Source organism: Bombina bombina, chromosome 10 (assembly GCF_027579735.1).
Source record: "Bombina bombina isolate aBomBom1 chromosome 10, aBomBom1.pri, whole genome shotgun sequence".
NCBI lineage: Eukaryota > Metazoa > Chordata > Amphibia > Anura > Bombinatoridae > Bombina > Bombina bombina.
The window spans coordinates 163,233,987-163,261,350 of record NC_069508.1 but is presented as its reverse complement, the minus strand read 5'-3'; the positions used below and the strand labels follow the sequence as shown (position 1 = coordinate 163,261,350).

Sequence of the window (27,364 nt, the reverse complement as noted above, 5' to 3'; positions counted from 1 at the left end):
ACTTAAATTAGTATCGTCTGCAAAAATAGAGATGTCGCTATTTAATCCTTGCTCCAAGTCATTTATAAAAATATTAAAAAGAACAGGGTCCAATACTGATCCCTGGGGGGCTCCACTTATTACCTTTGTCCAATCTGAGTATGATCCATTTACTACTACTCGTTGCTCCCTATCTTGTATCCAGTTATTTATCCATGAGCTAACATTTTCAGCTATTCCCTGTCCCTTAATGTTGTGCATTAATCTCTCATGTGGCACTGTATCAAATGCCTTTGCAAAATCTAAGTATATCACATCAACTGATTCCCCTTTATCTATATTTTTACTTACTTACTTCCTCGTAGAATCTAATTAGATTAGTTTGACATGATCTATTTCTTCTAAAACCATGCTGATTAGAACTCAATCTTGTTTACACGAATATGCTCATCAATATAATCCCTTCAAATATCTTCCCCACTATTGATGTCAGACTAACTGGTCTATAGCTTCCTGGATCATCCCTGCTTCCCTTTTTGAAGAGTGGCACCACATCAGCTTTATGCCAATCCTGGGGTACCATGCCTGAGGATAATGAGTCTTGAAAAATTAAGAGTAGAGGTTTGTCTATAACAGTGCTAAGTTCCCTTAACACCCTTGGGTGTATTCCATGTGGGCCTGGACTTTTATTTACCTTATTATCCATTTTTTTCATGATATCCTCTAAACATAACCCAGTTAATGGTATGGACTGGTATGTTCTAGTTTGTTCCAAAGTATCATCCAATGGTTCCTCTTGTGTATACTGAAGAAAAAAACTGGTTTAGTACATCAGCCTTCTCCCTGTCATTATTTATCATGCTACCCTCCACGCATTTTAATGTACCTATATTATCCTTCTTAGATTTTTTGCTATTTATGTACTCAAAGAACCATTTAGGGTTAGACTTAGAATCCTTTGCAATTAATTGTCCTATAAGTTTTTTTTTCTCTTTTTAGATCGCTCGCATAACCAGGACCTTGACCTTCCTATGACAGAGAGCTGCCCTGACTCCCCTTGGAGCACTTTTTGGACTTTGTTATGAACACTTGTTTTTTAATGGTTTGGTGAATTTTTGTTGATTTTTATATATATTTTTTTATCCCTTTATTTTTGACATTGTATATTTTATATTTGTTTAGAGCGCCCCCTAGAGGAAATTTGAGTTAGTACTTTTTCTTCTTTTTTATTAAAGCAAAGAACATGTAAACATTTGGGTATTTCTAAACTCAGGACAAAATTTAGAAACTATTTAGCATGGGTGTTTTTTGGTGGTTGTAGATGTGTAACAGATTTTCGGGGTCAAAGTTAGAAAAAGTGTGTTTTTTCCCATTTTTCCCCTCATATTTTATAATTTTTTTAATAGTAAATTATAAAGATATGATGAAAATAATGGTATAAATTAGAAAGTCCATTTAATGGCGAGAAAAACAGTATATAATATGTGTGGGTACAGTAAATGAGTAAGAGGACAATTACAGCTAAGCACAAACACCGCAGAAATGCAAAAATAGCCTTGGTCCCAAACGGTCAGAAAATGGAAAAGTGCGATGGTCCTTAAAGGGTTAATGAATTAAAGTGCTCCTGTTTTAAAAGTATTTTTAGATACCGGGCACTTTCTTATTAAACTTTACATTCACTTTAACAGAAAGTTATTAATGTGGTTAGAAACACAGCATATAAACATATCTTTAAAGACAGATTGTAATATATATTTGTCTAACACAGATAAAAAAAAATTTAAGTTGTAGATTAAAGGAATAGTCTAGTCAAAATTAAACTTTCCTGATTCCGATAGAGCAAACAATTTTAAGCACCTTTCTAATTTACTTCCATTATCAAATTTTCTTTGTTCTCTTGCTATCTTTATTTTAATGTAAGCTTAGGAGCCAGACAATTTTTGGTCCAGCACCTGGGTAGCGCTTGCTGATTGGTGGCTACATGCACACACCAATCAGAAAGTGCTACCCAAGTTCTGAACCAAAAATGGGCCAGCTCCTATGCTTACATTTTTGCTTTCTCAAATAAAGATACCAACAGAACAAAGCAAAATTGATAATAGGAGTAAATTAGAACGTTGCTTAAAATTGCATGCTCTATCTGAATCATGAAAGGAAATTTTTGACTATACTATTCCTTTAACCCCTTAACGACCGAGGACGTGCAGGGTACGTCCTCAAAAAAAAGGCAGTTAATGCCTGAGAACGTACCCTGCACGTCCTCGGTTTGGAAAGCAGCTGGAAGCGATCCTGCTCGCTTCCAGCTGCTTTCCGGTTATTGCAGTGATGCCTCGATATGGAGGCATCCTGCAATAACTTTTTTAAGCCATCCGGTGCAGAGAGAGCCACTCTGTGGCCCTCTCTGCACCAGAGATCGGTGGTTCCCTGCGTTGGTGGGTGGGAGCCGGACCGGGAGGCGGGTGGCGGCCATCGATGGCCCTGGTTATGTGCAGGGGGGGCGGGAGCGCGCACGGGCGCGCGCACGTGCACGGGAGGGCGGGGGCGGGCGCGTGCACGGGGAGGGAGCGGGTGGGAACCGCTACACTACAGAAAATGTGTTAGCAAAAATGTTTAAATGCCCTAATATTTGTTTAAAAAAAAAAAAGATCAGCAAGGTGGTGGGGGTTTGTCTGTGTGGGGGGGGAAGCTACACTACAGAAAAAAGACAAATATAAAAAAGCCCTTTTTTTTTGCAAACTGGGTACTGGCAGACAGCTGCCAGTACCCAAGATGGCCCCCAATGAGGCAGAGGGGATGGTCAGAGAGCGGTTTTGGGGGGGGATCCTACACCCTAGCATATGTAAATATGCTAAAAAAAATTATTTATTTTTTAAAAAAACCCTTTTATTTTAGTACTGGCAGACTTTCTGCCAGTACTTAAGATGGCGGGGACAATTGTGGGGTGGGGGAGGGAAGGGAGCTGTTTGGGAGGGATCAGGGGGTGGGATGTGTCAGGTGGGAGGCTGATCTCTACACTAAAGCTAAAATTAATCCTGCAAGCTCCCTACAAACTCCCTAATTAACCCCTTCACTGCTAGCCAGAATACACGTGTGAGGCGCAGCAGGATTTAGCGGCCTTCTAATTACCAGAAAGCAACGCCAAAGTCATATTATGTCTGCTATTTCTGAACAAAGGGGATCCCAGACAAGTATTTACAACCATTTGTGCCATAATTGCACAAGCTGTTTGTAAATTATTTCAGTGAGAAACCTAAAATTGTGAAAAATTTAACTTTTTTTTCAATTTGATCGCATTTGGCGGTGAAATGGTGGCATGAAATATACCAAAATGTGCCTAGATCAATACTTGGGGTTGTCTACTATACTACACTAAAGCTAAAATTAACCCTACAAGCTCCCTAAAAGCTCCCTAATTAACCCCTTAACTGCTGGGCATAATACACTTGTGGTGCGCAGTGGCATTTAGCGGCCTTCTAATTACCAAAAAGCAACGCCAAAGCCATATATGTCTGCTATTTCTGAACAAAGGGGATCCCAGAGAAGAATTTACAACCATTTATGCCATAATTGCACAAGTTGTTTGTAAATAATTTCAGTGAGAAACCAAAAGTTTGTGAAAAAATTTGTGAAAAAGTGAACGATTTTTTGTATTTGATCGCATTTGGCGGTGAAATGGTGGTATGAAATATACCAAAATTGTCCTAGATCAATACTTTGGGATGTCTACTAAAAAAAAATATATACATGTCAAGGGATATTCAGGGATTCCTGAAAGATATTAGTGTTCTAATGTAACTAGCGCTAATTTTGGAAAAAAGTGGTTTGGAAATAGCAAAGTGCTACTTGTATTTATGGCCCTATAACTTGCACAAAAAGCAAAGAACATGTAAACATTGGGTATTTCTAAACTCAGGACAACATTTTGAAACTATTTAGCATGGGTGTTTTTTGGTGGTTGTAGATATGTAACAGATTTTGGGGGTCAAAGTTAGAAAAAGTGTGTTTTTTTCAATTTTTCCTCATATTTTATATTTTTTTTTATAGTAACCCCTTAATGACCACAGCACTTTTCCATTTTCTGTCTGTTTGGGACCAAGGCTATTTTTACATTTTTGCGGTGTTTGTGTTTAGCTGTAATTTTCCTCTTGCTCATTTACTGTACCCACACATATTATATACCGTTTTTCTCGCCATTAAATGGACTTTCTAAAGATACCATTATTTTCATCATATCATATAATTTACTATAAAAAAAATTATAAAATATGAGGAAAAATGGAAAAAAAAAAACCACACACTTTTTCTAACTTTGACCCCAAAAATCTGTTACATATCTACAACCACCAAAAAACACCCATGCTAAATAGTTTCTAAATTTTGTCCTGAGTTTAGAAATACCCAATGTTTACATCTTCTTTGGGTTTTTTTGCAAGTTATAGGGCCATAAATACAAGTAGCACTTTGCTATTTCCAAACCATTTTTTTTTTCAAAATTAGCGCTAGTTACATTAGAACACTAATATCTTTCAGGAATCGCTGAATATCCCTGGACATGTATATATTTTTTTTTAGTAGACATCCCAAAGTATTGATCTAGGCCAATTTTGGTATATTTCATTCCACCATTCCCCCGCCAAATGCGATCAAATACAAAAAATCGTTCACTTTTTCACAAATTTTTTCACAAACTTTCGGTGACTCACTGAAATTATTTACAAACAGCTTGTGCAATTATGGCATAAATGGTTGTAAATTCTTCTCTGGGATCCCCTTTGTTCAGAAATAGCAGACATATATAGCTTTGGCGTTGCTTTTTGGTAATTAGAATGCCACTAAATGCCACTGCGCACCACACGTGTATTATGCCCAGCTGTGCAGGGGTTAATTAGGGAGCTTGTAGGGAGCTTGTATGGTTAATTTTAGCTTTAGTATAGTGTAGTACACAACCCAAAGTATTGATCTAGGCCCATTTTGGTATATTTCATGCCACCATTTTACCGCCAAATGCGATCAAATTAAAAAAAAAAAAAGTTACATTTTTCACAATTTTAGGTTTCTCACTGAAAACATTTACAAACAGTTTGTGCAATTATGGTACAAATGGTTGTAAATGCTTCTCTGGGATCTCCTTTGTTCAGAAATAGCAGACATATATGACTTTGGCGTTGCTTTCTGGTAATTAGAAGACCGCTAAATGCTGCTGCGCCTCACACGTGTATTCTGGCTAGCAGTGAAGGGGTTAATTAGGGAGTTTGTAGGGAGCTTGCAGGGTTAATTTTAGCTTTAGTGTAGAGATCAGCCTCCCACCTGACACACCCCACCCCCTGATCCCTCCCAAACAGCTCCCTTCCCTCCCCCACCCCACAATTGTCCCCGCCATCTTAAGTACTGGCAGAAAGTCTGCCAGTACTAAAATAAAAGTACTAAAATTTAAAAAAATTTTTAGCATATTTACATATGCTACTGTGTAGGATCCCCCCCCTTAGCCCCCAACCTCCCTGACCCCCCCAAAACCGCTCTCTAACCCTCCCCTCTGCCTTATTGGGGGCCATCTTGGGTACTGCCAGTACCCAGTTTGCAAAAAAATATGTTTTATTTTTTACCCGGTTTTTCCGTAGTGTAGCTTCCCCCTCCCCACAGCCAACACCCACCACCTAACTGATGTTTTTTTTAAATTTGATTTATTTATTTTTTGCTTTTTTTCTCATTTTCCTACAATTTTTTTCTGTAGTGTAGCGGTTCCCACCCGCTCCATCCCCGTGCCCGCCCCCGCCCTCTCGTGCACGTGTGCCCCCTGGCCTCCCCGCCCACGATCCCACCCCCCTCCACATCACGAAGGGCCATCGATGGCCGCCACCCGCCTCCCACCCACCAACGCAATAAGCCACCGATCTCCGGTGCAGAGAGGGCCACAGAGTGGCTCTCTCTGCACCGGATGGCTTAAAACGGTTATTGCAGGATGCCTCCATATCGAGGCATCACTGCAATAACCGGAAAGCAGCTGGAAGTGAGCAGGATCGCTTCCAGCTGCTTTCCACACCGAGGACGTGCAGGGTACGTTCTCAGGCGTTAACTGCCTTTTTTTTTTTGAGGACGTACCCTGCACGCCCTCGGTCGTTAAGGGGTTAATTTGTGTTTTGTGATATATCTGCAAAAGGAAAAAAAGAAAACCAATCTATTGTTGACAGACTACTCTATTTGGGACATGCACAAAACCAAAAGGGGGTGGAGAAAAGTACAGAACTATTATATAGAAGAAGGAAATACGGATGACATCTCTTACCATCATCATACAGTGCTACGAGCCTTGCCACAAAGGGCCTGTCCTCATCCTCCCCCTCTATCAAAATAAAATCTCCTGGAGTTATCTGAACTTCCACATCGCTGCCTGCTGACTTCATAATAAGTCCCCTGAAGAAAGAGAAATAAAATTAAAACATGTGCCACATTAGGCATAGAGTATCAGCAAAGATAGAGAATTTATATTTAATATACAACCAAGCAAAAAATAGCAACATATGATATATATATTTTTTAACCAACAGGATGTTCGTTTTATGGCTGATAGCAAGAGACTTGGCTTCTCCCATGCCATTGCCAAAATAGACATCTAATCTTAGCTAAGCTGAAGGACAGAGGTGGCAAACAGGAGTATGAGGCAACACACACTCAGCAGGGAACAATAGTGTGTAAAGTTATGAGTTATATGTAAAGCGCCAACAGATTCCGCAGTTCCATGTGCTGCCACATCAGCGATCTCACCAAAACTTATTTAATGGGCTGATTTTACTGAACCTAGCTAAAATGTAAATATTTAGCTAAAATTAGGTAAAGTTAATTTTTTTTCAATATTTGTTGCACAAATTATCATTAAAAGGGACCGTCTATTCCAGAATTGTTATTGTTTTAAAAAGATAGATAATCCCTTTAATACTCATTCCCCAGTTTTGCATAACCAACACTGTTATATTAATACACTTTTTACCTGTGTGATTATCTTGTATCTAAGCCTCTGCAGACTGCCCCCTTATTTCAGTTCTTTTGACAGACTTGCATTTTAGCCAATCAGTGCTGACTCAAACAACTCCACGGGAGTGAACAGTGTTATCTATATGGCACACATGAACTAACGACCTCTAGCTGTGAAAAACTGTCAAAATGCACGAGATAAGAGCGCTTTTCCAGCGGCTTAGAAATTAGCATATGAGCCTACTAAGGTTTAGCTTTCAACAAAGAATACCAAGAGAACAAATCAAATTGTATGATAAAGGTAATTTGGAAAGTTGTTTAAAATTGCATGTCCTATCTGAATCATGAAAGTTTAATTTTGACTAGTCTGTCCCTTTAAACCAACTTTTGTTAAATTATGCAATTTATGCTTTGAGAAACTAAATTAACATTTAAAGGGACACTGAACACAAATGGTTTCTTTTGTGATTCAGATAAAGCATGCAATTTTAGGCAACTTTCTAATTTACTCCTATTATCAAAAGAAGACATTAAAGGGACAGTCTGCACCAGAATTGTTATTGTTTTAAAAGAAAGATAATCCCTTTTTTACCCATTCCCTAGTTTTGCATAACCAACACAGTTATATTTATATATTTTTTTTACCTCTGTGATTATCTTGTATCTAAACCTCTGCAGACTGCCCCTTTATTTCAGTTATTTGACAGACTTGTAGTTTAGCCAATCAGTGATGGCTCCCAGGTAACTTCACGTGCATGAGCACAGTGTTATCTATATGAAAAACATGAACTAACACCATCTAGTGGTGAAAAACCTGTTAAAATGCATTCTTAAGAGGCGGCCTTCAAGATCTAAGAAATTAGCATATGAACCTCCTAGGTTAAGCTTTCAACTAAGAATACCAAGAGAACAAAGAAAAATTGGTGATAAAAGTAAATTGGAAAATTGTTTAAAATTACATGCCCTATCTGAATCATGAAAGTTTTTTTTGGACTAGACTGTCCCTTTAAGTTAAGGAGCCAGCCAATTTTTGGTTCATAACTCTGGACAGCATTTATTCACCAATCAGCAAGGATAACCCAGGTTGAACAAAAATGAGCTGGCTTATAAACTTACTTTCTTGCTTTTTTTAAATAAAGATAGCAAGAGAATGAAGAAAATTTGATAATAGGAGTAAATTAGAAAGTCGCATGCTCTATCTGAATCATGAAAGATAAAGTTTGGGTTCAATTTCCCATTAAAAATAACAGGAAATTATAACATTTCAAAGTATTGCACTGCCCCCACCCAGCTGGCAACATTTTTAGTGGAGAGCATTGTACATAGGTGTCATTATTTTGAGAGAAATTCTTTACATGGCAACATAAAGGGAACACTATACTCAAAAGACTTCTACCCATATGAGAGATCAGCATAAACGTGAAGTAGAAGAAAATAATACAGCTGTATCCATCATGCACTTCCTGCTACTGTGCACTGGTGTCTAGGCAATACCTGCTAATGTTCCTTAAAGGGACAGTCTAGTCAAAATAAAAAACTTTCATGATTCAGATAGAGCAATCACTTTTAAACGAATTTCCAATTCACTTTTATCATTAAATTTGCTTTGCTCTTTTGGTATTCTTGGTTGAAAGCTAAACATAGGTAGGCTCATATGCTAATTTCTAAGCCTTTTAAGGCCGACCTCTTAGCTCACTGCATTTGACAGTTTTTCAAAGCTAGAGGGCGTTAGTTTGTGCGCCATACAGATAACATTGTGCTCACACCCGTGGAGTTACTTATGAGAGGGCACTGGTTGGCTAAAATGCAAGTGTCAAAAGAAATGAGAAAAAGGGGGCAGTCTGCAGAGGCCAAGATACAAGGTAATCACAGAGGTAAAACATATTAATATAACTGTGATGGTTATGGAAAACTAGGGAACGGGTAAATAAAGGGATAATCCATCTTCTAAATAATAAAAATGCTGGAGTCACTGTCACTTTAAGCATTTGTAGAACCTATAAGTAAGTGAATATTTGTATAAAGCTTTTACGTAGGGGCTTGACAACTGTTTTCAAAATCCACATTGATATAATATATATAAAAATCTTATTTTGCAATCTAAGTGCAGAATAGTATGTAAAAAGATGGCCCAGCCGTGTGGCGTAGAAAGGATCCCCTTGAACTGGGCTGAATTTGCAGTGCGGTTGGCATCTGCAGGCAAGGTAAAGGGGGGACACCCCTGGGTGTCATGGGGGCTACAAATTTAATAGATCCAGTGGTGCTCAGGTTTGTAGAGGCTTATTTATTTTATTCAGGCAATAAAAATGTCAACATGATCAGAAGCTGCTCTCTAATATATAAGTACAATGGCACTTTAACATTTAAATTCTGCAGTTTATTTTGAACAACGTAGCAGATAATGTGTTGTAAAGAGAGTGTGCATTTGCAATATATAGTTTAGCACACCCTGTGGGTGAGTGTTTACTCCCTGCTCCAAAGCTTCCTAATTAGTGTAAATGGTTCTGCTCACACAATAAAGAGGCAGGGCAGGACGCAAGTGCTCTGCATAGAATCTGGTTGATCTGGAATGGCTGTCAGCTATATAAACAATCACCCATAGGGTTTACTTGTCACGCCACACACAATTATAATATCAATGTATTAGAATGCTTCAAATACACTACACACATTTTAACATTACAGGCTATAGCTGGTGAACAACAGGGGCTTGGCACAGCTTCCTCGTACAACACCGGTGAGTAAGGACTACAAACAGTGATGTACATCTCTTCATAGACAAGATGTGTAGTTATATCATAAAAATCTCTCTCTGAATTATGGAAATAAGCAATGTGATGCTGCTACCTGTATGTATAATGTACAATCACTAAACTGACAGGATGAAATATAATTTGCAATCAGATCATGATAAATTGTATTCACCCGTAACTAAAACTCAGCATTTTCCTGTCCTTAAGTAAAGGCCGTCCGGTCCATACATAGATGCGACGTCTTCTTACCCGTGTGCAGTACTTTGTCATTGTGTCAAGTTTTTGTGCAGTTCAAAAACTGTAGTTCCAATCACACAGCAACTACAAAGACAGATAGCTCAGGTTTAGTCAAACCAATTTAAGAAAATTATAAATATGCAAACATTAAAATATTGAATTTTAAATGCCACAGTAAGGAGTTTAAAGATAAGAAACACTAACGAATGGACTGTGTGTGTGTGTGTATATATATATATATATATATATATATATATATATATATATATATATATATATATATATATATATATATATATATATATATATATATATATATATATATATATATATATATAATAGAACACTATCAGAGTAAAAGCGCTCACAGTACCTATGAAACAAATTTAAATCAGTAATACCTGTAGCTTGTATGTAGGTTTCAGTCACTGAGGGGAACGAAATGTGAAAATCGAGGCGGAGACCTGCAGCTGTGGCGTCAGAGCCGGTCTGTAATCAGCATCCAAAAAAGAGCAATATATATTCCACAAGTAGACACCACAAAAGCGCAAAAAATCTCCTGAGTAAGATAAAACTATACTTTATTGTAGCCAAAATATAAAAACATAACAGCTTAAGCACAGCTGAAATAAAGCACTTAAAAATCTAGTGACACAATGTCAGCGATCCAGACCACACGCAGACATGTTTCGTGCAGTTGCGCACTTGATCACTGCTTTGTGAATATATATATATATATATATATATATATATATATATATATATATATATATATATATATATATATATATATATATATATATATATATATATATATATATATATTGTTCTCCCCATGACCTTTTTTAGTGGGTGCACTCCCGGCTGATTTTAATGACCAGCTAAAATTAGCTAATATTAAAAATGTTTAATTTTTACTGTACAAATCATCATTAATTGCATTTCTGTAAATTATGAAATTAATTTGCGTTTTGGATAGCAGAAAATGATATAATATTAGAGAATATTATACTGACCCCACCCGGCTACTTGATAAAGCAATCATTTTCTGTGGAGAGCACAGATTATATATCTCTAAGCTGTTACACATTCAATTGGCTAATGTATTATCTAGTTTATTTCGATCCCCCAAGGCAGAACATGCTGCGATCTGAGATGCCACCACAGAAAATGCAGCATGTCTGCAGAAACGATGGGACACATGCAGGAACTGTTAGTTCTTTCACCTTGCAGCACTGCTCCACATTAGACTATTCTCTTCAAATACTGCTGTGCTCTTTCCATTAATGTCCCAGTTGTAAAAGTGCATGTGCATAGGCTTATTCCATACATGCACCTTCAAAAGCCTCAAGTATGTTTAGCTTATCTCATTTGCTGTAGCCAATTAGGGAAATATAAAAATGAGTCCTTGCATTGATCAAGCAATCACTGTGTAGCATGTTATAGGGTCAATTTGGTCCTGCAGCAGTGTTCTCCCCGGGACCTTTTTCGCGGGTGCACCACCGGCAGATTTTACTAACCCCCCTGCTAAAATTTCAGCCAATATTAAGTTAAAATGAATTTTTTTATGGCACAAATGATCATTAAAGTGATGGTAAACTATGATAAAGTACAAAGTTCCAATTGAAAGCAGATCACAAATTACTATTTTTTTTATTTATTTTTTTAAATGTTGTACCTACTATGTTTCACAATATACTTTGGTAGTTATTTCTCTGCATCGTTTCCCCTCTGGCCCCACTCGATAGTACCTTTTTTTTTTTTTTAGTCAGCTGTTCATTATCATTAGTTGCATGTCAACTGACAACTAAAAGTAAATATCGCTCTACACGCATGCGCTTAATGCACATTAGCGTTCGTAAACACTGAATGTAGTTACTACGATTGAGTCTTTACTTGGAATCGATCCAGAATGCTCATCAGTAACATGCGAGTGCGCATGGAGCGAAAATGTTTGAGGAGAGATGTCTATCAAATTTGTAATCTCCACCCTCTTATGACATGCAGGGCAGTACAACCCACACTGCACGTGACATCACTGAAACCCGACAATTCAAAGAAGGCGGAGCGATGAGATTTGACTGACAGATTATTAAAAGTAAATTATTTTGTTGATATAGATGTTTTATAAAAAAAATAAAAAATATATATATATATGCGTTTAGCATATTTAGACTGACAGCTATTGATTTATGTATAGTACTATGTGCATCGTTTACCATCACTTTAAATACATTTATGTTAAATAATGCAATTAATTTGTGCTTCAGATAGTTGAAAATGATATAATGGAAAATATTACACTGCCCCTCACCCGGCTACTTAAAAATGCCACCCGCTTACAAAATTTTCTGTGGACAGCGCTGCTACAGGATGCCTCTAGGGGCAATACCACAAATTTTAGATATAAATTACAGGAAAAGTGAGGTGGAAAATGCAAAACATTAGGAAACATTACAAGGTTTTTTCTTTAAACTATCTGAATCATGAAAGAAAAAACAAATTGGGTTCAGTGTCCCTTTAACACCTTGTTTGCTACAATTATTTTTCAATAGCAAACTCCACTCACAGCTTGCTTTTATTTGGAGAAGCCCACTAAAGTAAAGGTTAGCAACAGATTTATGTTAAACGGACTTGATACCCAAATGTTGAAGCACATGGAAGTGACGCAGCATAGCTGTAAAAAAGCCGACTAGAAAATATCACCTGAACATCTCTATGTAAAACATTAAGATATTTACCTCGAAATTTCGAAGTATTCACACCTAATTGTAAAGGGACTTTAAGCAGCCAATCAGGATACTTGTCTCAGGACTAACAAGGAAGTGTGCATCTGGTATGGGCAGACAGAGTCAGGTTATTTCCCTATTCTGTTTAAGAAAGTTTACTATTAAATCTCATGAGATCACAGCATAGCATTGCATGACCTCATCACTGCTGATGGGTTTTTTTTTATTCAACCTGTAGCTGGACAGTGGCTAAAGTATAACTGTTACCAGAGCACTTACTCTTGTGAGCTGGAGAAATTGTGAGATAAAATTTCTTCCCTTGTTACATAGAGATGCTCAGGTTATATATTCTTGTGAGCTTTTTACAGTTATTCTGCATCACTTTCAAGTGATTTAGCATATGGGTAGTATGTCCCTTTAAGAAAAGCACAAAGCAATGGGAGTCCCCTGTCTAATCAAGGACATATGTGGCAATTTTATGTTTTTGATCCCGGTGATCTGCTCTTCCAGTTGTCAGAATTAAAACTCTTAAAGAGACAGTAAATGCTTTCAGACTGTGATTTAGATGCACAATTCTACATAAACAACTTTACAATACACATACAATATCTACATTGCCCCATTTTCTTGTAATCCGAATCTTGGAAGATGAAAGGGCACATGACAAGCTTTGTAAGGCTAACCTTGCCACATACATATCCCTGATTTATAGGATACTTTGTTTTCCTGCTGAAGCTACAAAATGAAGACATATTGACAGTGGCAAGTTATGATCTCTGCAAATGCAAGTCCAGATTGGCTCCTCCAAATAAGGCAATTAGTGGGGGGTATTTGATCATTGAAAAACAAATGCAGCAGGTGTTAATCTATTGGGATACAGTAAAAGTACATATTTACATGCTATTTAATGTCCCTTTAATTTTCACACGTAATGTGCAGAATACATAAATCTTAAAGTAAAGCTGATGCACAGAACTCTTTACCGTCTCACGGGGTTAATGGCAGTTATAAGAGATGCTCGGTGCTGTACAATACTGCATTATATGTGAGTATATCTCACCTTATCAGCCGGTAGCGGTGACACTGCCCTGCTCACAGCCCCCAGCTCACCGGATCCACTTCACTCACAGCAGCTGATTTTCCCGCCACACAAACATCTACAGGTAACGCCTCCACGTGACAGCAGCTAGTGACCTCATCACACAGAACCTGTGTGATGACGTCACAGGTCCGCGCCGGAAGTTCGGTTGGTGGTGTGTACAGCTGCCGTAAACATGGCGAACCGGACCGTGAAAGATGCGCACAGTGTGCACGGTACTAACCCGCAGTACCTGGTGGAGAAAATTATACGCACCCGAATATATGAATCCAAGTACTGGAAGGAGGAGTGTTTTGGACTCACAGGTGAGACTCTCGGCACTACCGCTGTTTGTGTGACTGTGATACCCCCCAGATGTATGTGTATGAGACTCTGGCGCCACAAGATATGTGTGTGTGAGACTGTAGCGCCACCAGGTGTATCATGTATGTGTGTGTGATACTGTGGCGCCGCCAGATGTGTGTGTGATACTGTGGCGCCGCCAGATGTGTGTGTGTGATACTGGGGTGCCGCCAGATGTGTGTGTGTGATACTGGGGTGCCGCCAGATGTGTGTGTGTGATACTGGGGTGCCGCCAGATGTGTGTGTGTGATACTGGGGTGCCGCCAGATGTGTGTGTGTGATACTGTAGCGCCACCAGGTGTATCATGTATGTGTGTGTGATACTGTGGCGCCGCCAGATGTGTGTGTGATACTGTGGCGCCGCCAGATGTGTGTGTGATACTGGGGTGCCGCCAGATGTGTGTGATACTGGGGTGCCGCCAGATGTGTGTGATACTGGGGTGCCGCCAGATGTGTGTGATACTGGGGTGCCGCCAGATGTGTGTGTGTGATACTGGGGTGCCGCCAGATGTGTGTGTGTGATACTGGGGTGCCGCCAGATGTGTGTGTGTGATACTGGGGTGCCGCCAGATGTGTGTGTGTGTGATACTGGGGTGCCGCCAGATGTGTGTGTGTGTGATACTGGGGTGCCGCCAGATGTGTGTGTGTGTGATACTGGGGTGCCGCCAGATGTGTGTGTGTGTGATACTGGGGTGCCGCCAGATGTGTGTGTGTGTGATACTGGGGTGCCGCCAGATGTGTGTGTGATACTGGGGTGCCGCCAGATGTGTGTGTGATACTGGGGTGCCGCCAGATGTGTGTGTGTGATACTGGGGTGCCGCCAGATGTGTGTGTGTGATACTGGGGCGCCGCCAGATGTGTGTGTGTGTGATACTGGGGCGCCGCCAGATGTGTGTGTGTGTGATACTGGGGCGCCGCCAGATGTGTGTGTGTGATACTGGGGCGCCGCCAGATGTGTGTGTGTGATACTGGGGCGCCGCCAGATGTGTGTGTGTGTGATACTGGGGCGCCGCCAGATGTGTGTGTGTGTGTGATACTGGGGCGCCGCCAGATGTGTGTGTGTGTGTGATACTGGGGCGCCGCCAGATGTGTGTGTGATACTGGGGCGCCGCCAGATGTGTGTGTGTGTGATACTGGGGCGCCGCCGTATGTGTGTGTGTGTGATACTGGGGCGCCGCCGTTTGTGTGTGTGATACTGGGGCGCCGCCGTTTGTGTGGGTGAGACTGGGGCGCCGCCGTTTGTGTGGGTGAGACTGGGGCGCCGCCGTTTGTGTGGGTGAGACTGGGGCGCCGCCAGATGTGTGGGTGAGACTGGGGCGCCGCCAGGTGTGTGTGAGTGTGAGATACACCGGGGCGCCGCCCAGGTTTTTGTGTGTGTGGGGGCATCTCTTACTGCTGGCATAGAGAAAGAGGCTGATCGGGGAGGCTACAAGCTGTATTTGTGTGTATGACTGGGGAAGCCACTCTAAGAGGGTATTTCATCTCACAATACCTCTCCTATCAGCCTGTTTCTAAAGAGTTTCCTGAAGCTTCCTACTGGCCATGTTGCAAGGATGCATATGCTACACTATGGTGGGGAGCCTATCCATATTATTCTGCTGACTGTACAATTATCAGATCAATTTAGATTTAATTAATACTGAGGCTTTCTAGGTCCTTGAAGCTATTACTATATTGCATGTTTCAGCTGTGTGCAATAGGATCACTGCCTTGCATTCATTTAGATTGTGAAAACAGAGGATTTAATGTATGTTTGCTGTCCATCATCCAACTTTTTAAAATGACTGTTTGTTTATAGCTGAGCTGGTGGTGGATAAGGCAATGGAGCTAAAATTTATTGGGGGAGTATATGGTGGAAACATAAAACCCACACCATTCATGTGCCTGGCTCTAAAGATGCTGCAGATCCAGCCAGAGAAGGACATCATTGTGGAGTTCATAAAGAATGAAGACTTCAAGTAAGTAAGCATATGGTAGTTAATATGAATCAACATGTCTGAAGATATCTTGCCCTGCCCAGCGCTCTGAGATTTACTCTTGTTTATGCTCTGCAGGTATGTGCGTGCTCTGGGGGCTCTTTACATGCGACTTACTGGTACAGCAACCGACTGCTACAAATATCTGGAGCCGCTGTATAATGATTATCGAAAAATCAAAACCCAGAACAGGAATGGAGGTAACTAACCAAAAGCAGTGACATCTGTAATAGAGTTTGAGTGCAACAGATTATGAAGTGCGTGTCTGAGGCTGGCATGGTGTATGTATGTTATGTATGTTTATCTTCTGTGTATTGTTAGACATGCACTTCATGCTAAGTTATGAGGCTGGCATGGTGTATGTATGTGTATCTTATGGCATTGAGACTAAGTATCTGATTTATTGACATGGTTTCCCTCTATTGTGCAGGGATAGTGCTATTGCATGCAGAGTAATAGTCTATTACTGTACAAGTTATGGGCTGAAGATGAATTCAGAGGTAGAAAATAATCATTGTAGTTTACTAGACAGTTGTAAAAGGTACTAATTTACTTGATGCAAAATATAGAGAAATGCTAATTTCTTACAAATATGCAGCTTCTGGAGTGCTTGAAATTTCAAGCTCATAATTCCGTGCAAGTGGTTAGGAGCTGGTGTCTTTTGTGAGTGCTGTATATGTGATGTGGGGAAATTACAGGGAAGCAAGTCTGTGTTGCAGAGTGTGAGACTGTATACAGCGGCTGTGCCTTGGTGTGTAAATAACTGTTGTGTTTGTGATGTACATACAGAGCCGTAATACCAATTATTTTCTTATTCCCTGTCACAGAGTTTGAGCTCATGCACGTTGATGAGTTTATTGATCAGCTCTTGCACGAAGAGCGTGTTTGTGACATAATATTGCCTCGATTACAGGTACGTATGTAGGGGATACGCTCTCTGCAGTTGTATTATTTTTTATTTTTTTTTTAACCTGAAAACATTTATTCCTGTAAAATCACCTTATTCTGAATCGCAGATCTTTGTGAGTAATGAGTAGGTCTTAAGTAGAAGCACATTTCTGTGAAATATTTACTATGTTTGCCTAGAAACGCTTTGTGTTGGAGGAGACGGAGCAGCTGGAGCAGAGAGTGAGTGCACTGGAGGAAGACATGGATGATGTGGAGACCAGCGAGGAGGAAGATGACGATGATGACAAGGTGAGATGGCATGAATGAGACCTAAAAATGACCGTTTTATTTTAGTTGGTTCCTGAGAGCACCTTGTATCAGGGCTTAGTGTGCAGATGTACTAAATGTGCCCCGAATGGGGGTGTCTATATTCCAGGGCTTGACCCCAACCCAGGTATCGGCTGTACTTAATGGGCCCTGAGGCACAAGTAAGTGACATTTCCTCTAGTATAAGAGAGGTGCAGTGCCCATCTCCCATAGAGCAGAGTGCACGTCTGGCTCAGGTGCCATTTATCTCAGCCATTGCAAGTGTGTGTGTATAGGAACCTATCATTATGCAGTGCTGACTGTTCTGTTTTTATAGTGTATGAACTATCAGCATCATTATACAGTGCAGCATGTATGTTATTGTATAGGTACAGTGCAGCATGTATGTTATTGTATAGGTACAGTGCAGTATGTATGTTATTGTATAGGTACAGTGCAGCATGATTATTAGTGTATAGATGCCTTGTATTGTCATATAGTGCAGTGTTGTATTTATTAGTGTATAGATGCCTTGTATTATATAGTGCAGTATGTATGTTATTGTATAGGTACAGTGCAGCATGATTATTAGTGTATAGATGCCTTGTATTGTCATATAGTGCAGTGTTGTATTTATTAGTGTATAGATGCCTTGTATTATATAGCGCAGAGTGTTGTGTTCTTTAGTGTATAGATTCCTTGTATTATATAGTGCAGAGTGTTGTGTTCTTTAGTGTATAGATGCATTGTATTGTCATACAGTGCAGTGTTGTATTTATTAGTGTATCGATGCCTTGTATTATATAGTGCAGTATGTATGTTATTGTATAGGTACAGTGCAGCATGATTATTAGTGTATAGATGCCTTGTATTATATAGCGCAGAGTGTTGTGTTCTTTAATGTATAGATGCCTTGTATTATATAGTGCAGAGTGTTGTGTTCTTTAGTGTATAGATGCCTTGTATTATCATACAGTGCAGTGTTGTATTTATTAGTGTATAGATGCCTTGTATTGTCATACAGTGCAGTGTTGTATTTATTAGTGTATAGATGCCTTGTATTGTCATACAGTGCAGTGTTGTATTTATTAGTGTATAGATGCCTTGTATTATATAGTGCAGAGTGTTGTGTTTATTAGTGTATAGATGCCTTGTATTATATAGTGCAGAGTGTTGTGTAATTTAGTGTATAGATGCCTTGTATTGTCATACAGTGCAGTGTTGTATTTATTAGTGTATAGATGCCTTGTATTATATAGTGCAGAGTGTTGTATTTATTAGTGTATAGATGCCTTGTATTATATAGTGCAGAGTGTTGTGTAATTTAGTGTATAGATGCCTTGTATTATATAGTGCAGAGTGATGTGTTCTTTAGTGTATAGATGCCTTGTATTATCATACAGTGCAGTGTTGTATTTATTAGTGTATAGATGCCTTGTATTATCATACAGTGCAGTGTTCTATTTATTAGTGTATAGATGCCTTGTATTGTCATACAGTGCAGTGTTCTATTTATTAGTGTATAGATGCCTTGTATTGTCATACAGTGCAGTGTTCTATTTATTAGTGTATAGATGCCTTGTATTGTCATGCAGTGTTGTGTTTATTAGTGTATAGATGCCTTGTATTGTCATACAGTGCAGTGTTCTATTTATTAGTGTATAGATGCCTTGTATTATATAGTGCAGAGTGATGTGTTCTTTAGTGTATAGATGCCTTGTATTGTCATACAGTGCAGTGTTGTGTTTATTAGTGTATAGATGCCTTGTATTGTCATACAGTGCAGTGTTCTATTTATTAGTGTATAGATGCCTTGTATTGTCATACAGTGCAGTGTTCTATTTATTAGTGTATAGATGCCTTGTATTATATAGTGCAGAGTGTTGTGTTCTTTAGTGTATAGATGCCTTGTATTATATAGTGCAGAGTGATGTGTTCTTTAGTGTATAGATGCCTTGTATTGTCATACAGTGCAGTGTTGTGTTTATTAGTGTATAGATGCCTTGTATTGTCATACAGTGCAGTGTTGTATTTATTAGTGTATAGATGCCTTGTATTATCATATAGTGCAGTGTTGTATTTATTAGTGTATATATGCCTTGTATTATCATATAGTGCAGAGTGATGTGTTCTTTAGTGTATATATGCCTTGTATTATCATAGTGTTGTGTTTATTAGTGTATAGATGCCTTGTATTATCATATAGTGCAGTGTTGTATTTATTAGTGTATAGATGCCTTGTATTGTCATATAGTGCAGAGTGATGTGTTTATTAGTGTATAGATGCCTTGTATTATCATATAGTGCAGTGTTGTGTTTATTAGTGTATAGATGCCTTGTATTATCATATAGTGCAGTGTTGTGTTTATTAGTGTATAGATGCCTTGTATTATCATATAGTGCAGAGTGATGTGTTTATTAGTGTATATAAATGCCTTGTATTACCATATAGTGCAGTATTGTGTTTATTAGTGTATAGATGCTTCGTATTGTTATATAGTGCAGTGCATTGTGTTTATTAGTGTATAGATGCCTTGTATTATCATATAGTGCAGAGTGATGTGTTTATTAGTGTATATAGATGCCTTGTATTATTATATAGTGCAGTGCATTGTGTTTATTAGTGTATATAGATGCCTTGTATTGTTATATAGTGCAGTGCATTGTGTTTATTAGTGTATATATGCCTTGTATTGTTATATAGTGCAGTGCATTGTGTTTATTAGTGTATAGATGCCTTGTATTGTTATATAGTGCAGTGCATTGTGTTTATTAGTGTATAGATGCCTTGTATTACCCTATAGTGCAGTGCATTGTGTTTATTAGTATATAGATGCCTTGTATTACCATATAGTGCAGTGCATTGTGTTTATTAGTATATAGATGCCTTGTATTACCATATAGTGCAGTGCATTGTGTTTATTAGTGTATAGATGCCTTGTATTACCATATAGTGCAGTGCATTGTGTTTATTAGTGTATAGATGCCTTGTATTACCATATAGTGCAGTGCATTGTGTTTATTAGTGTATAGATGCCTTGTATTATCATATAGTGCAGAGTGATGTGTTTATTAGTGTATATAGATGCCTTATATTACCATATAGTGCAGTATTGTGTTTATTAGTGTATAGATGCCTTGTATTATCATATAGTGCAGTGTTGTGTTTATTAGTGTATATAGATGCCTTGTATTATCATATAGTGCAGAGTAAAAATAGGAGTGAACCAGGCGCCAACTAACGGAGGCTAGGGGAGATAGTTAGAAATACAACCATTTATTACATTCAATGTATAACAACAATATGTAAACAATCCTAAATTTAATAAATTTTATAAAAATCATGGATCCATGAAGTTAAAACAATGTGCTTGTATAACTGATAAAACAAATGACAGTGTATTTGCAGAGATTTACACTTTAGACAGTACAATTGCAAATAATAAAAACATTAAAAATATGAATGTCTGAGGATAAAAAACTCTGTTGGAGTCCGGTACTGAAAATATGATAATATGATCTTAAAAATACATCCAATCAATTCCTAAAGTTGAGTGTAGTATCCAAATTAAAAAGTGTGGTATCCAAATAAAAAGTGTGATTTAAGTGACCCAAAAAACAATGGCTTCACTTTTTATTTGGATACCACACTTTTCATTTGGATACCACACTTTTTAATTTGGATACTACACTCAACTTTAGGAATTGATTGGATGTATTTTTAAGATCATATTATCATATTTTCAGTACCGGACTCCAACAGAGTTTTTTATCCTCAGACATTCATATTTTTAATGTTTTTATTATTTGCAATTGTACTGTCTAAAGTGTAAATCTCTGCAAATACACTGTCATTTGTTTTATCAGTTATACAAGCACATTGTTTTAACTTCATGGATCCATGATTTTTATATAATTTATTAAATTTAGGATTGTTTACATATTGTTGTTATACATTGAATGTAATAAATGGTTGTATTTCTAACTATCTCACCTAGCCTCCGTTAGTTGGCGCCTGGTTCACTCCTATTTTTACTATTGTACCCTATTGGTGATAGCTAGGGATCACCCTTTCCAGGCTTACAGGTGTTCACTGGCGCTTAGGTAACCATTCTATCACAATTATCATATAGTGCAGAGTGTTGTTTATTAGTGTGTATATAGATGCCTTGTATTATCATATAGTGCAGTGTTGTGTTTATTAGTGTATAGATGCCTTGTATTATCATATAGTGCAGTGCATTGTGTTTGTTAGTGTATATAGATGCCTTGTATTATCATATAGTGCAGTGCATTGTGTTTGTTAGTGTATAGATGCCTTGTATTATCATATAGTGCAGTGCATTGTGTTTATTAGTGTATAGATGCCTTGTATTACCATATAGTGCAGTATTGTGTTTATTAGTGTATAGATGCCTTGTATTGTTATATAGTTCAGTGCATTGTGTTTATTAGTGTATAGATGCTTCGTATTGTTATATAGTGCATTGTGTTTATTAGTGTATAGATGCCTTGTATTGTTATATAATGCAGAGTGCTGTGTTTATTAGTGTATAGATGCCTTGTATTATCATATAGTGCAGAGTGCTGTGTTTATTAGTGTATAGATGCCTTGTATTACCATATAGTGCAGTATTGTGTTTATTAGTGTATAGATGCCTTGTATTGTTATATAGTGCAGTGCATTGTGTTTATTAGTGTATAGATGCCTTGTATTACCATATAGTGCAGTATTGTGTTTATTAGTGTATAGATGCCTTGTATTGTTATATAGTGCAGTGCATTGTGTTTATTAGTGTATAGATGCTTCGTATTGTTATATAGTGCAGTGCATTGTGTTTATTAGTGTATAGATGCCTTGTATTGTTATATAGTGCAGTGCATTGTGTTTATTAGTGTATAGATGCCTTGTATTACCATATAGTGCAGTATTGTGTTTATTAGTGTATAGATGCCTTGTATTGTTATATAGTGCAGTGCATTGTGTTTATTAGTGTATAGATGCCTTGTATTGTTATATAGTGCAGTGCATTGTGTTTATTAGTGTATAGATGCCTTGTATTACCATATAGTGCAGTATTGTGTTTATTAGTGTATAGATGCCTTGTATTATTATATAGTGCAGTGTTGTGTTTATTAGTGTATAGATGCCTTGTATTGTTATATAGTGCAGTGCATTGTGTTTATTAGTGTATAGATGCCTTGTATTATTATATAGTGCAGTGTTGTGTTTATTAGTGTATAGATGCCTTGTATTGTTATATAGTGCAGTGCATTGTGTTTATTAGTGTATAGATGCCTTGTATTGTTATATAGTGCAGTGCATTGTGTATAGATGCCTTGTATTATTATATAGTGCAGTGTTGTGTTTATTAGTGTATAGATGCCTTGTATTGTTATATAGTGCAGTGCATTGTGTTTATTAGTGTATAGATGCCTTGTATTATCATATAGTGCAGTGCATTGTGTTTATTAGTGTATAGATGCCTTGTATTGTTATATAGTGCAGTGCATTGTGTTTATTAGTGTATAGATGCCTTGAACAATCCTGGCCAAAAGTTTTGAGAATGACAAAAATATTTTCATAAAGTCTGCTGCTTCAGTGTTTTTAGACTTTTTTGTTCAGCTGTTACTAAGGTATTCTGAAGTACAATTACAAGCATTTCATATGTGTCAAAGGCTTTTAATGACAATTACATTAAGTTTATGCAAAGAGACAATATTTGCAGTGTCGACCCTTCTTTTTAAGACCCCTGCAATTCGCCCCCGGCATACTGTCAATCAACTTCTGGGTCTTATCTTGACTGATGGCAGCCCATTCTTGCTTAATCAATGCTTGGAGTTTGTCAGAATTTGTGGACGTTTTTTTCTATTTGTTCACCCGCCTCTTGAGGATTGACCACAAATTCTCAATGGGATTAAGGTCTGGGGAGTTTCCTGGCCATGGACCCAAAATTTCTATGTTTTGTTCCCCAAGCCACTTAGTTATCATTTTTGCCTTATGGCAAGGTGCTCCATCATGCTGGAAAAGGCATTGTTCGTCACCAAACTGTTCTTGGATGGTTGGGAGAAGTTGCTCTTGGAGGATGTTTTTGTACCTTTCTTTATTCATGGCTGTGTTCTTAGTCAAAATTGTCAGTGAGCCCATTCCCTTGGCTGAGAAGCAACCCCACACATGAATGGTCCCAGGATGCTTTACATGACACTGGACTGATGGTAGCGCTCACCTTTTCTTCTCCAGACAAGATTTTTTCCGGATGCCCCAAACAATCGGAAAAGGGATTCATCAGAGAAAATCACTTTACCCCCGTCCTCAGCAGTCCAATCCCTGTACCTTTTGCAGAATATCGGTTTCTCCTTGGTGTTTTTCCTGTAGAGAAGTGACTTCTTTGCTGCCCTTCTTGACACCAGGCCATCCTCCAAAAGTCTTCGCCTCACTGTGCGTGCAGATGCACTCACACCTACCGGCTGCCATTCCTGAGCAAGCTCTACACTGGCGGTTCCCCGATCCCGCAGCTGAATCAACTTTAGGAGACGGTCCTGGCGCTTGCTGGAATTTCTTGGGCACCCTGAAGACTTCTTCACAACAATTGAACCTCTCTCCTTGAAGTTCTTGATGATCCGATAAATGGTTGATTTAGGTGCAATATTAGTAGCAGCAATATCCTTGCATGTGAATCCCTTTTTGGGCAAAGCAATGATGACTGCACGTGTTTCCTTGCAGGTAACCACCGTTAACAGAGGGAGAGCAATTACTTCAAGCACCACCCTCCTTTTAAAGCTTCCAGTCTGTTATTCTAACGTAATCAGCATGACCGAGTGGTCTCCAGCCTTGTCCTCATCAACCCTGACACCTGTGTTAACGAGAGAATCACTGACCTGATGTCAGCTGGTCCATTTGTGGCAGGTCTGAAATGCAGTGGAAATGTTTCTTTGGGGTATAAGTTCATTTTCATGGCAAAGAGGGACTTTGCAATTAATTGCAATTGATTTGATCACTCTTTATAACAATCTGGAGTATATGCAAATTGCCATCATAAAAACCGAGGCAGCAAACTTTTTGTTAAAATTAATATTTGTGTATTTCTAAAAACTTTTGGCCAGGACTGTATTATCATATAGTGTTGTGTTTATTAGTGTATATATGCTTTGTATTATTATATAGTGTTGTGTTTATTAGTGTATAGATGCTTTGTATTATCATATAGTGTTGTGTTTATTAGTATATATGTGCCTTGTATTGTATAGTGTTGTATTTATTAGTGTATAGATGCCTTGTATTATCATATAGTGCAGAGTGATGTGTTCATTAGTGTATAGATGCCTTGTATTATCATACAGTGCAATGTTGTGTTTATTAGTGTATACATGCCTTGCATTATCATACAGTGCAGAGTCTTGTGTTTATTAGTGTATAGATGCCTTGTATTATCATATACTGCAGTGTTGTGTTTATTAATGTATAAATGCTTTGTATTATTATAAAGTGTTTATTAGTGTATAGATGCTTTGTATTATCATATTGTGCAGATTGTTGTTTATTAGTGTATAAATGCCTTGCATTATCATATAGTGCAGAGTGATGTGTTCATTAGTGTATAGATACATTATGTTATCATACAGTGCAGTGTTGTGTTTATTAGTGTATAGATGCCTTGCATTATCATATAGTGCAGTGTTGTATTAGTGTATAGATGCCTTGTATTATCATATAGCGCAGAGTGATGTGTATAGATGCCTTGTATTGTCATATAGTGCAGTGTTGTGTTTTAGTGTATAGATGCTTTGTATTATATAGTGCAGTGTTGTTTGTTAGTGTATAGATGCCTTGTATTATCATATAGTGTTGTTTATTAGTGTATAGATGCTTTGTATTATTATATAGTGCAGTGTTGTGTTTATTAGTGTATATATGCCTTGTATTATCATATAGTGCAGTGTTGTGTTTATTAGTGTATAGATGCCTTGTATTATCATAGTGCAGAGTGTTGTGTTTATTAGTGTATAGATGCCTTGTATTATATAGTGCATAGTGATGCTTATTAGTGTATAAATGCCTTGTATTATTATATAGTGCAGTGTTGTGTTTATTAGTGTATAGATGCCTTGTATTATCATAGTGCAGTGTTGTGTTTATTAGTGTATAGATGCCTTGTATTATATAGTGCATAGTGATGCTTATTAGTGTATAAATGCCTTGTATTATTATATAGTGCAGTGTTGTGTTTATTAGTGTATAGATGCCTTGTATTATCATAGTGCAGTGTTGTGTTTATTAGTGTATAGATGCCTTGTATTATAATATAGTGTTGTGTTTATTAGTGTATAGATGCCTTGTATTATCATATAGTGCTGTTTATTAGTGTATATATGCTTTGTATTATTATAGTGCAGTGTTGTGTTTATTAGTGTATAGATGCCTTGTATTATCATAGTGCAGAGTGATGTGTTTATTAGTGTATAGATGCCTTGTATTATATAGTGCATAGTGATGCTTATTAGTGTATAAATGCCTTGTATTATTATATAGTGCAGTGTTGTGTTTATTAGTGTATAGATGCCTTGTATTATAATATAGTGCAGTGTTGTGTTTATTAGTGTATAGATGCCTTGTATTATCATACAGTGTAGAGTGCTGTGTTAGTGTATAGATGCCTTGTATTATCATATAGTGCTGTTTATTAGTGTATATATGCTTTATATTATATAGTGCAGTATTGTGTTTATTAGTGTATAGATGCCTTGTATTATCATATAGTGCTGTTTATTAGTGTATATATGCTTTGTATTATTATATAGTGCAGTATTTGTGTTTATTAGTGTATAGATGCCTTGTATTATCATGCAGTGCAGAGTGCTGTTTATTAGTGTATAGATGCCTTGTATTATATAGTGTAGTGTTGTGTTTATTAGTGTATAGATGCCTTGTATTATCATAGTGCAGTGTGTTGTGTTCATTAGTGTATAGATGCCTTGTATTATCATACAGTGCAGAGTGCTGTGTTTATTAGTGTATAGATGCCTTGTATTATCATATAGTGCAGTGTTGTGTTTATTAGTGTATAGATGCCTTGTATTATCATAGTGCAGTGTGTTGTGTTTATTAGTGTATAGATGCCTTGTATTATCATACAGTGCAGAGTGCTGTGTTTATTAGTGTATAGATGCCTTGTATTATCATACAGTGCAGAGTGCTGTTTATTAGTGTATAGATGCCTTGTATTATATAGTGCATAGTGATGCTTATTAGTGTATAAATGCCTTGTATTATTATATAGTGCAGTGTTGTGTTTATTAGTGTATAGATGCCTTGTATTATCATATAGTGCTGTTTATTAGTGTATATATGCTTTGTATTATTATGTAGTGCAGTGTTGTGTTTATTATAGTATAGATGCCTTGTATTATCATATAGTGCAGAGTGTTGTGTTCATTAGTGTATAGATGCCTTGTATTATCATACAGTGCAGAGTGATGTGTTCATTAGTGTATAGAAGCCTTGTATTATCATACAGTGCAATGTTGTGTTTATTAGTGTATACATGCCTTGTATTATCATACAGTGCAGAGTCTTGTGTTTATTAGTGTATAAATGCCTTGTATTATCATATAGTGCAGTGTTGTGTTTATTAATGTATAGATGCTTTGTATTATTATTATATAGTGTTTATTAGTGTATAGATGCTTTGTATTATCATATTGTGCAGATTGTTGTGTTTATTAGTGTATAAATGCCTTGCATTATCATATAGTGCAGAGTGATGTGTTCATTAGTGTATAGATGCATTATGTTATCATACAGTGCAGTGTTGTGTTTATTAGTGTATAGATGCCTTGCATTATCATATAGTGCAGTGTTGTATTAGTGTATAGATGCCTTGTATTATCATATAGCGCAGTGATGTGTATAGATGCCTTGTATTGTCATATAGTGCAGTGTTGTGTTTTAGTGTATAGATGCTTTGTATTATATAGTGCAGTGTTGTATTAGTGTATAGATGCCTTGTATTGTCATATAGTGCAGTGTTGTGTTTTAGTGTATAGATGCTTTGTATTATATAGTGTTGTTTGTTAGTGTATACATGC

The 27,364-nt window shown here is 37.5% G+C and overlaps 2 protein-coding genes across 2 annotated transcripts in view; one reads left to right on the top strand and one right to left on the bottom strand.

The window, feature by feature from the left end:
- ORC1 (origin recognition complex subunit 1) overlaps positions 1–13,810 on the bottom strand; it is a 116,870-nt gene extending 103,060 nt beyond the window's left edge. The window contains 4 exon segments of the mRNA XM_053693469.1: positions 6,263–6,390; positions 9,874–10,022; positions 10,340–10,497; positions 13,728–13,810. Of these exon segments, the coding sequence (XP_053549444.1) occupies positions 6,263–6,390; positions 9,874–9,971 (226 nt within the window). The 5' untranslated portion in view covers positions 9,972–10,022; positions 10,340–10,497; positions 13,728–13,810.
- An 83-nt stretch (positions 13,811–13,893) lies between these two features.
- The window catches only part of PRPF38A (pre-mRNA processing factor 38A), a 36,284-nt gene continuing 22,813 nt past the window's right edge, over positions 13,894–27,364 (top strand). The window contains exons 1-5 of the mRNA XM_053693468.1: positions 13,894–14,071; positions 15,907–16,066; positions 16,163–16,284; positions 16,912–16,997; positions 17,171–17,281. Coding sequence (XP_053549443.1) covers positions 13,942–14,071; positions 15,907–16,066; positions 16,163–16,284; positions 16,912–16,997; positions 17,171–17,281 — 609 coding nt within the window. The 5' untranslated portion in view covers positions 13,894–13,941. The remainder of the gene's footprint in view (positions 14,072–15,906; positions 16,067–16,162; positions 16,285–16,911; positions 16,998–17,170; positions 17,282–27,364) is intronic.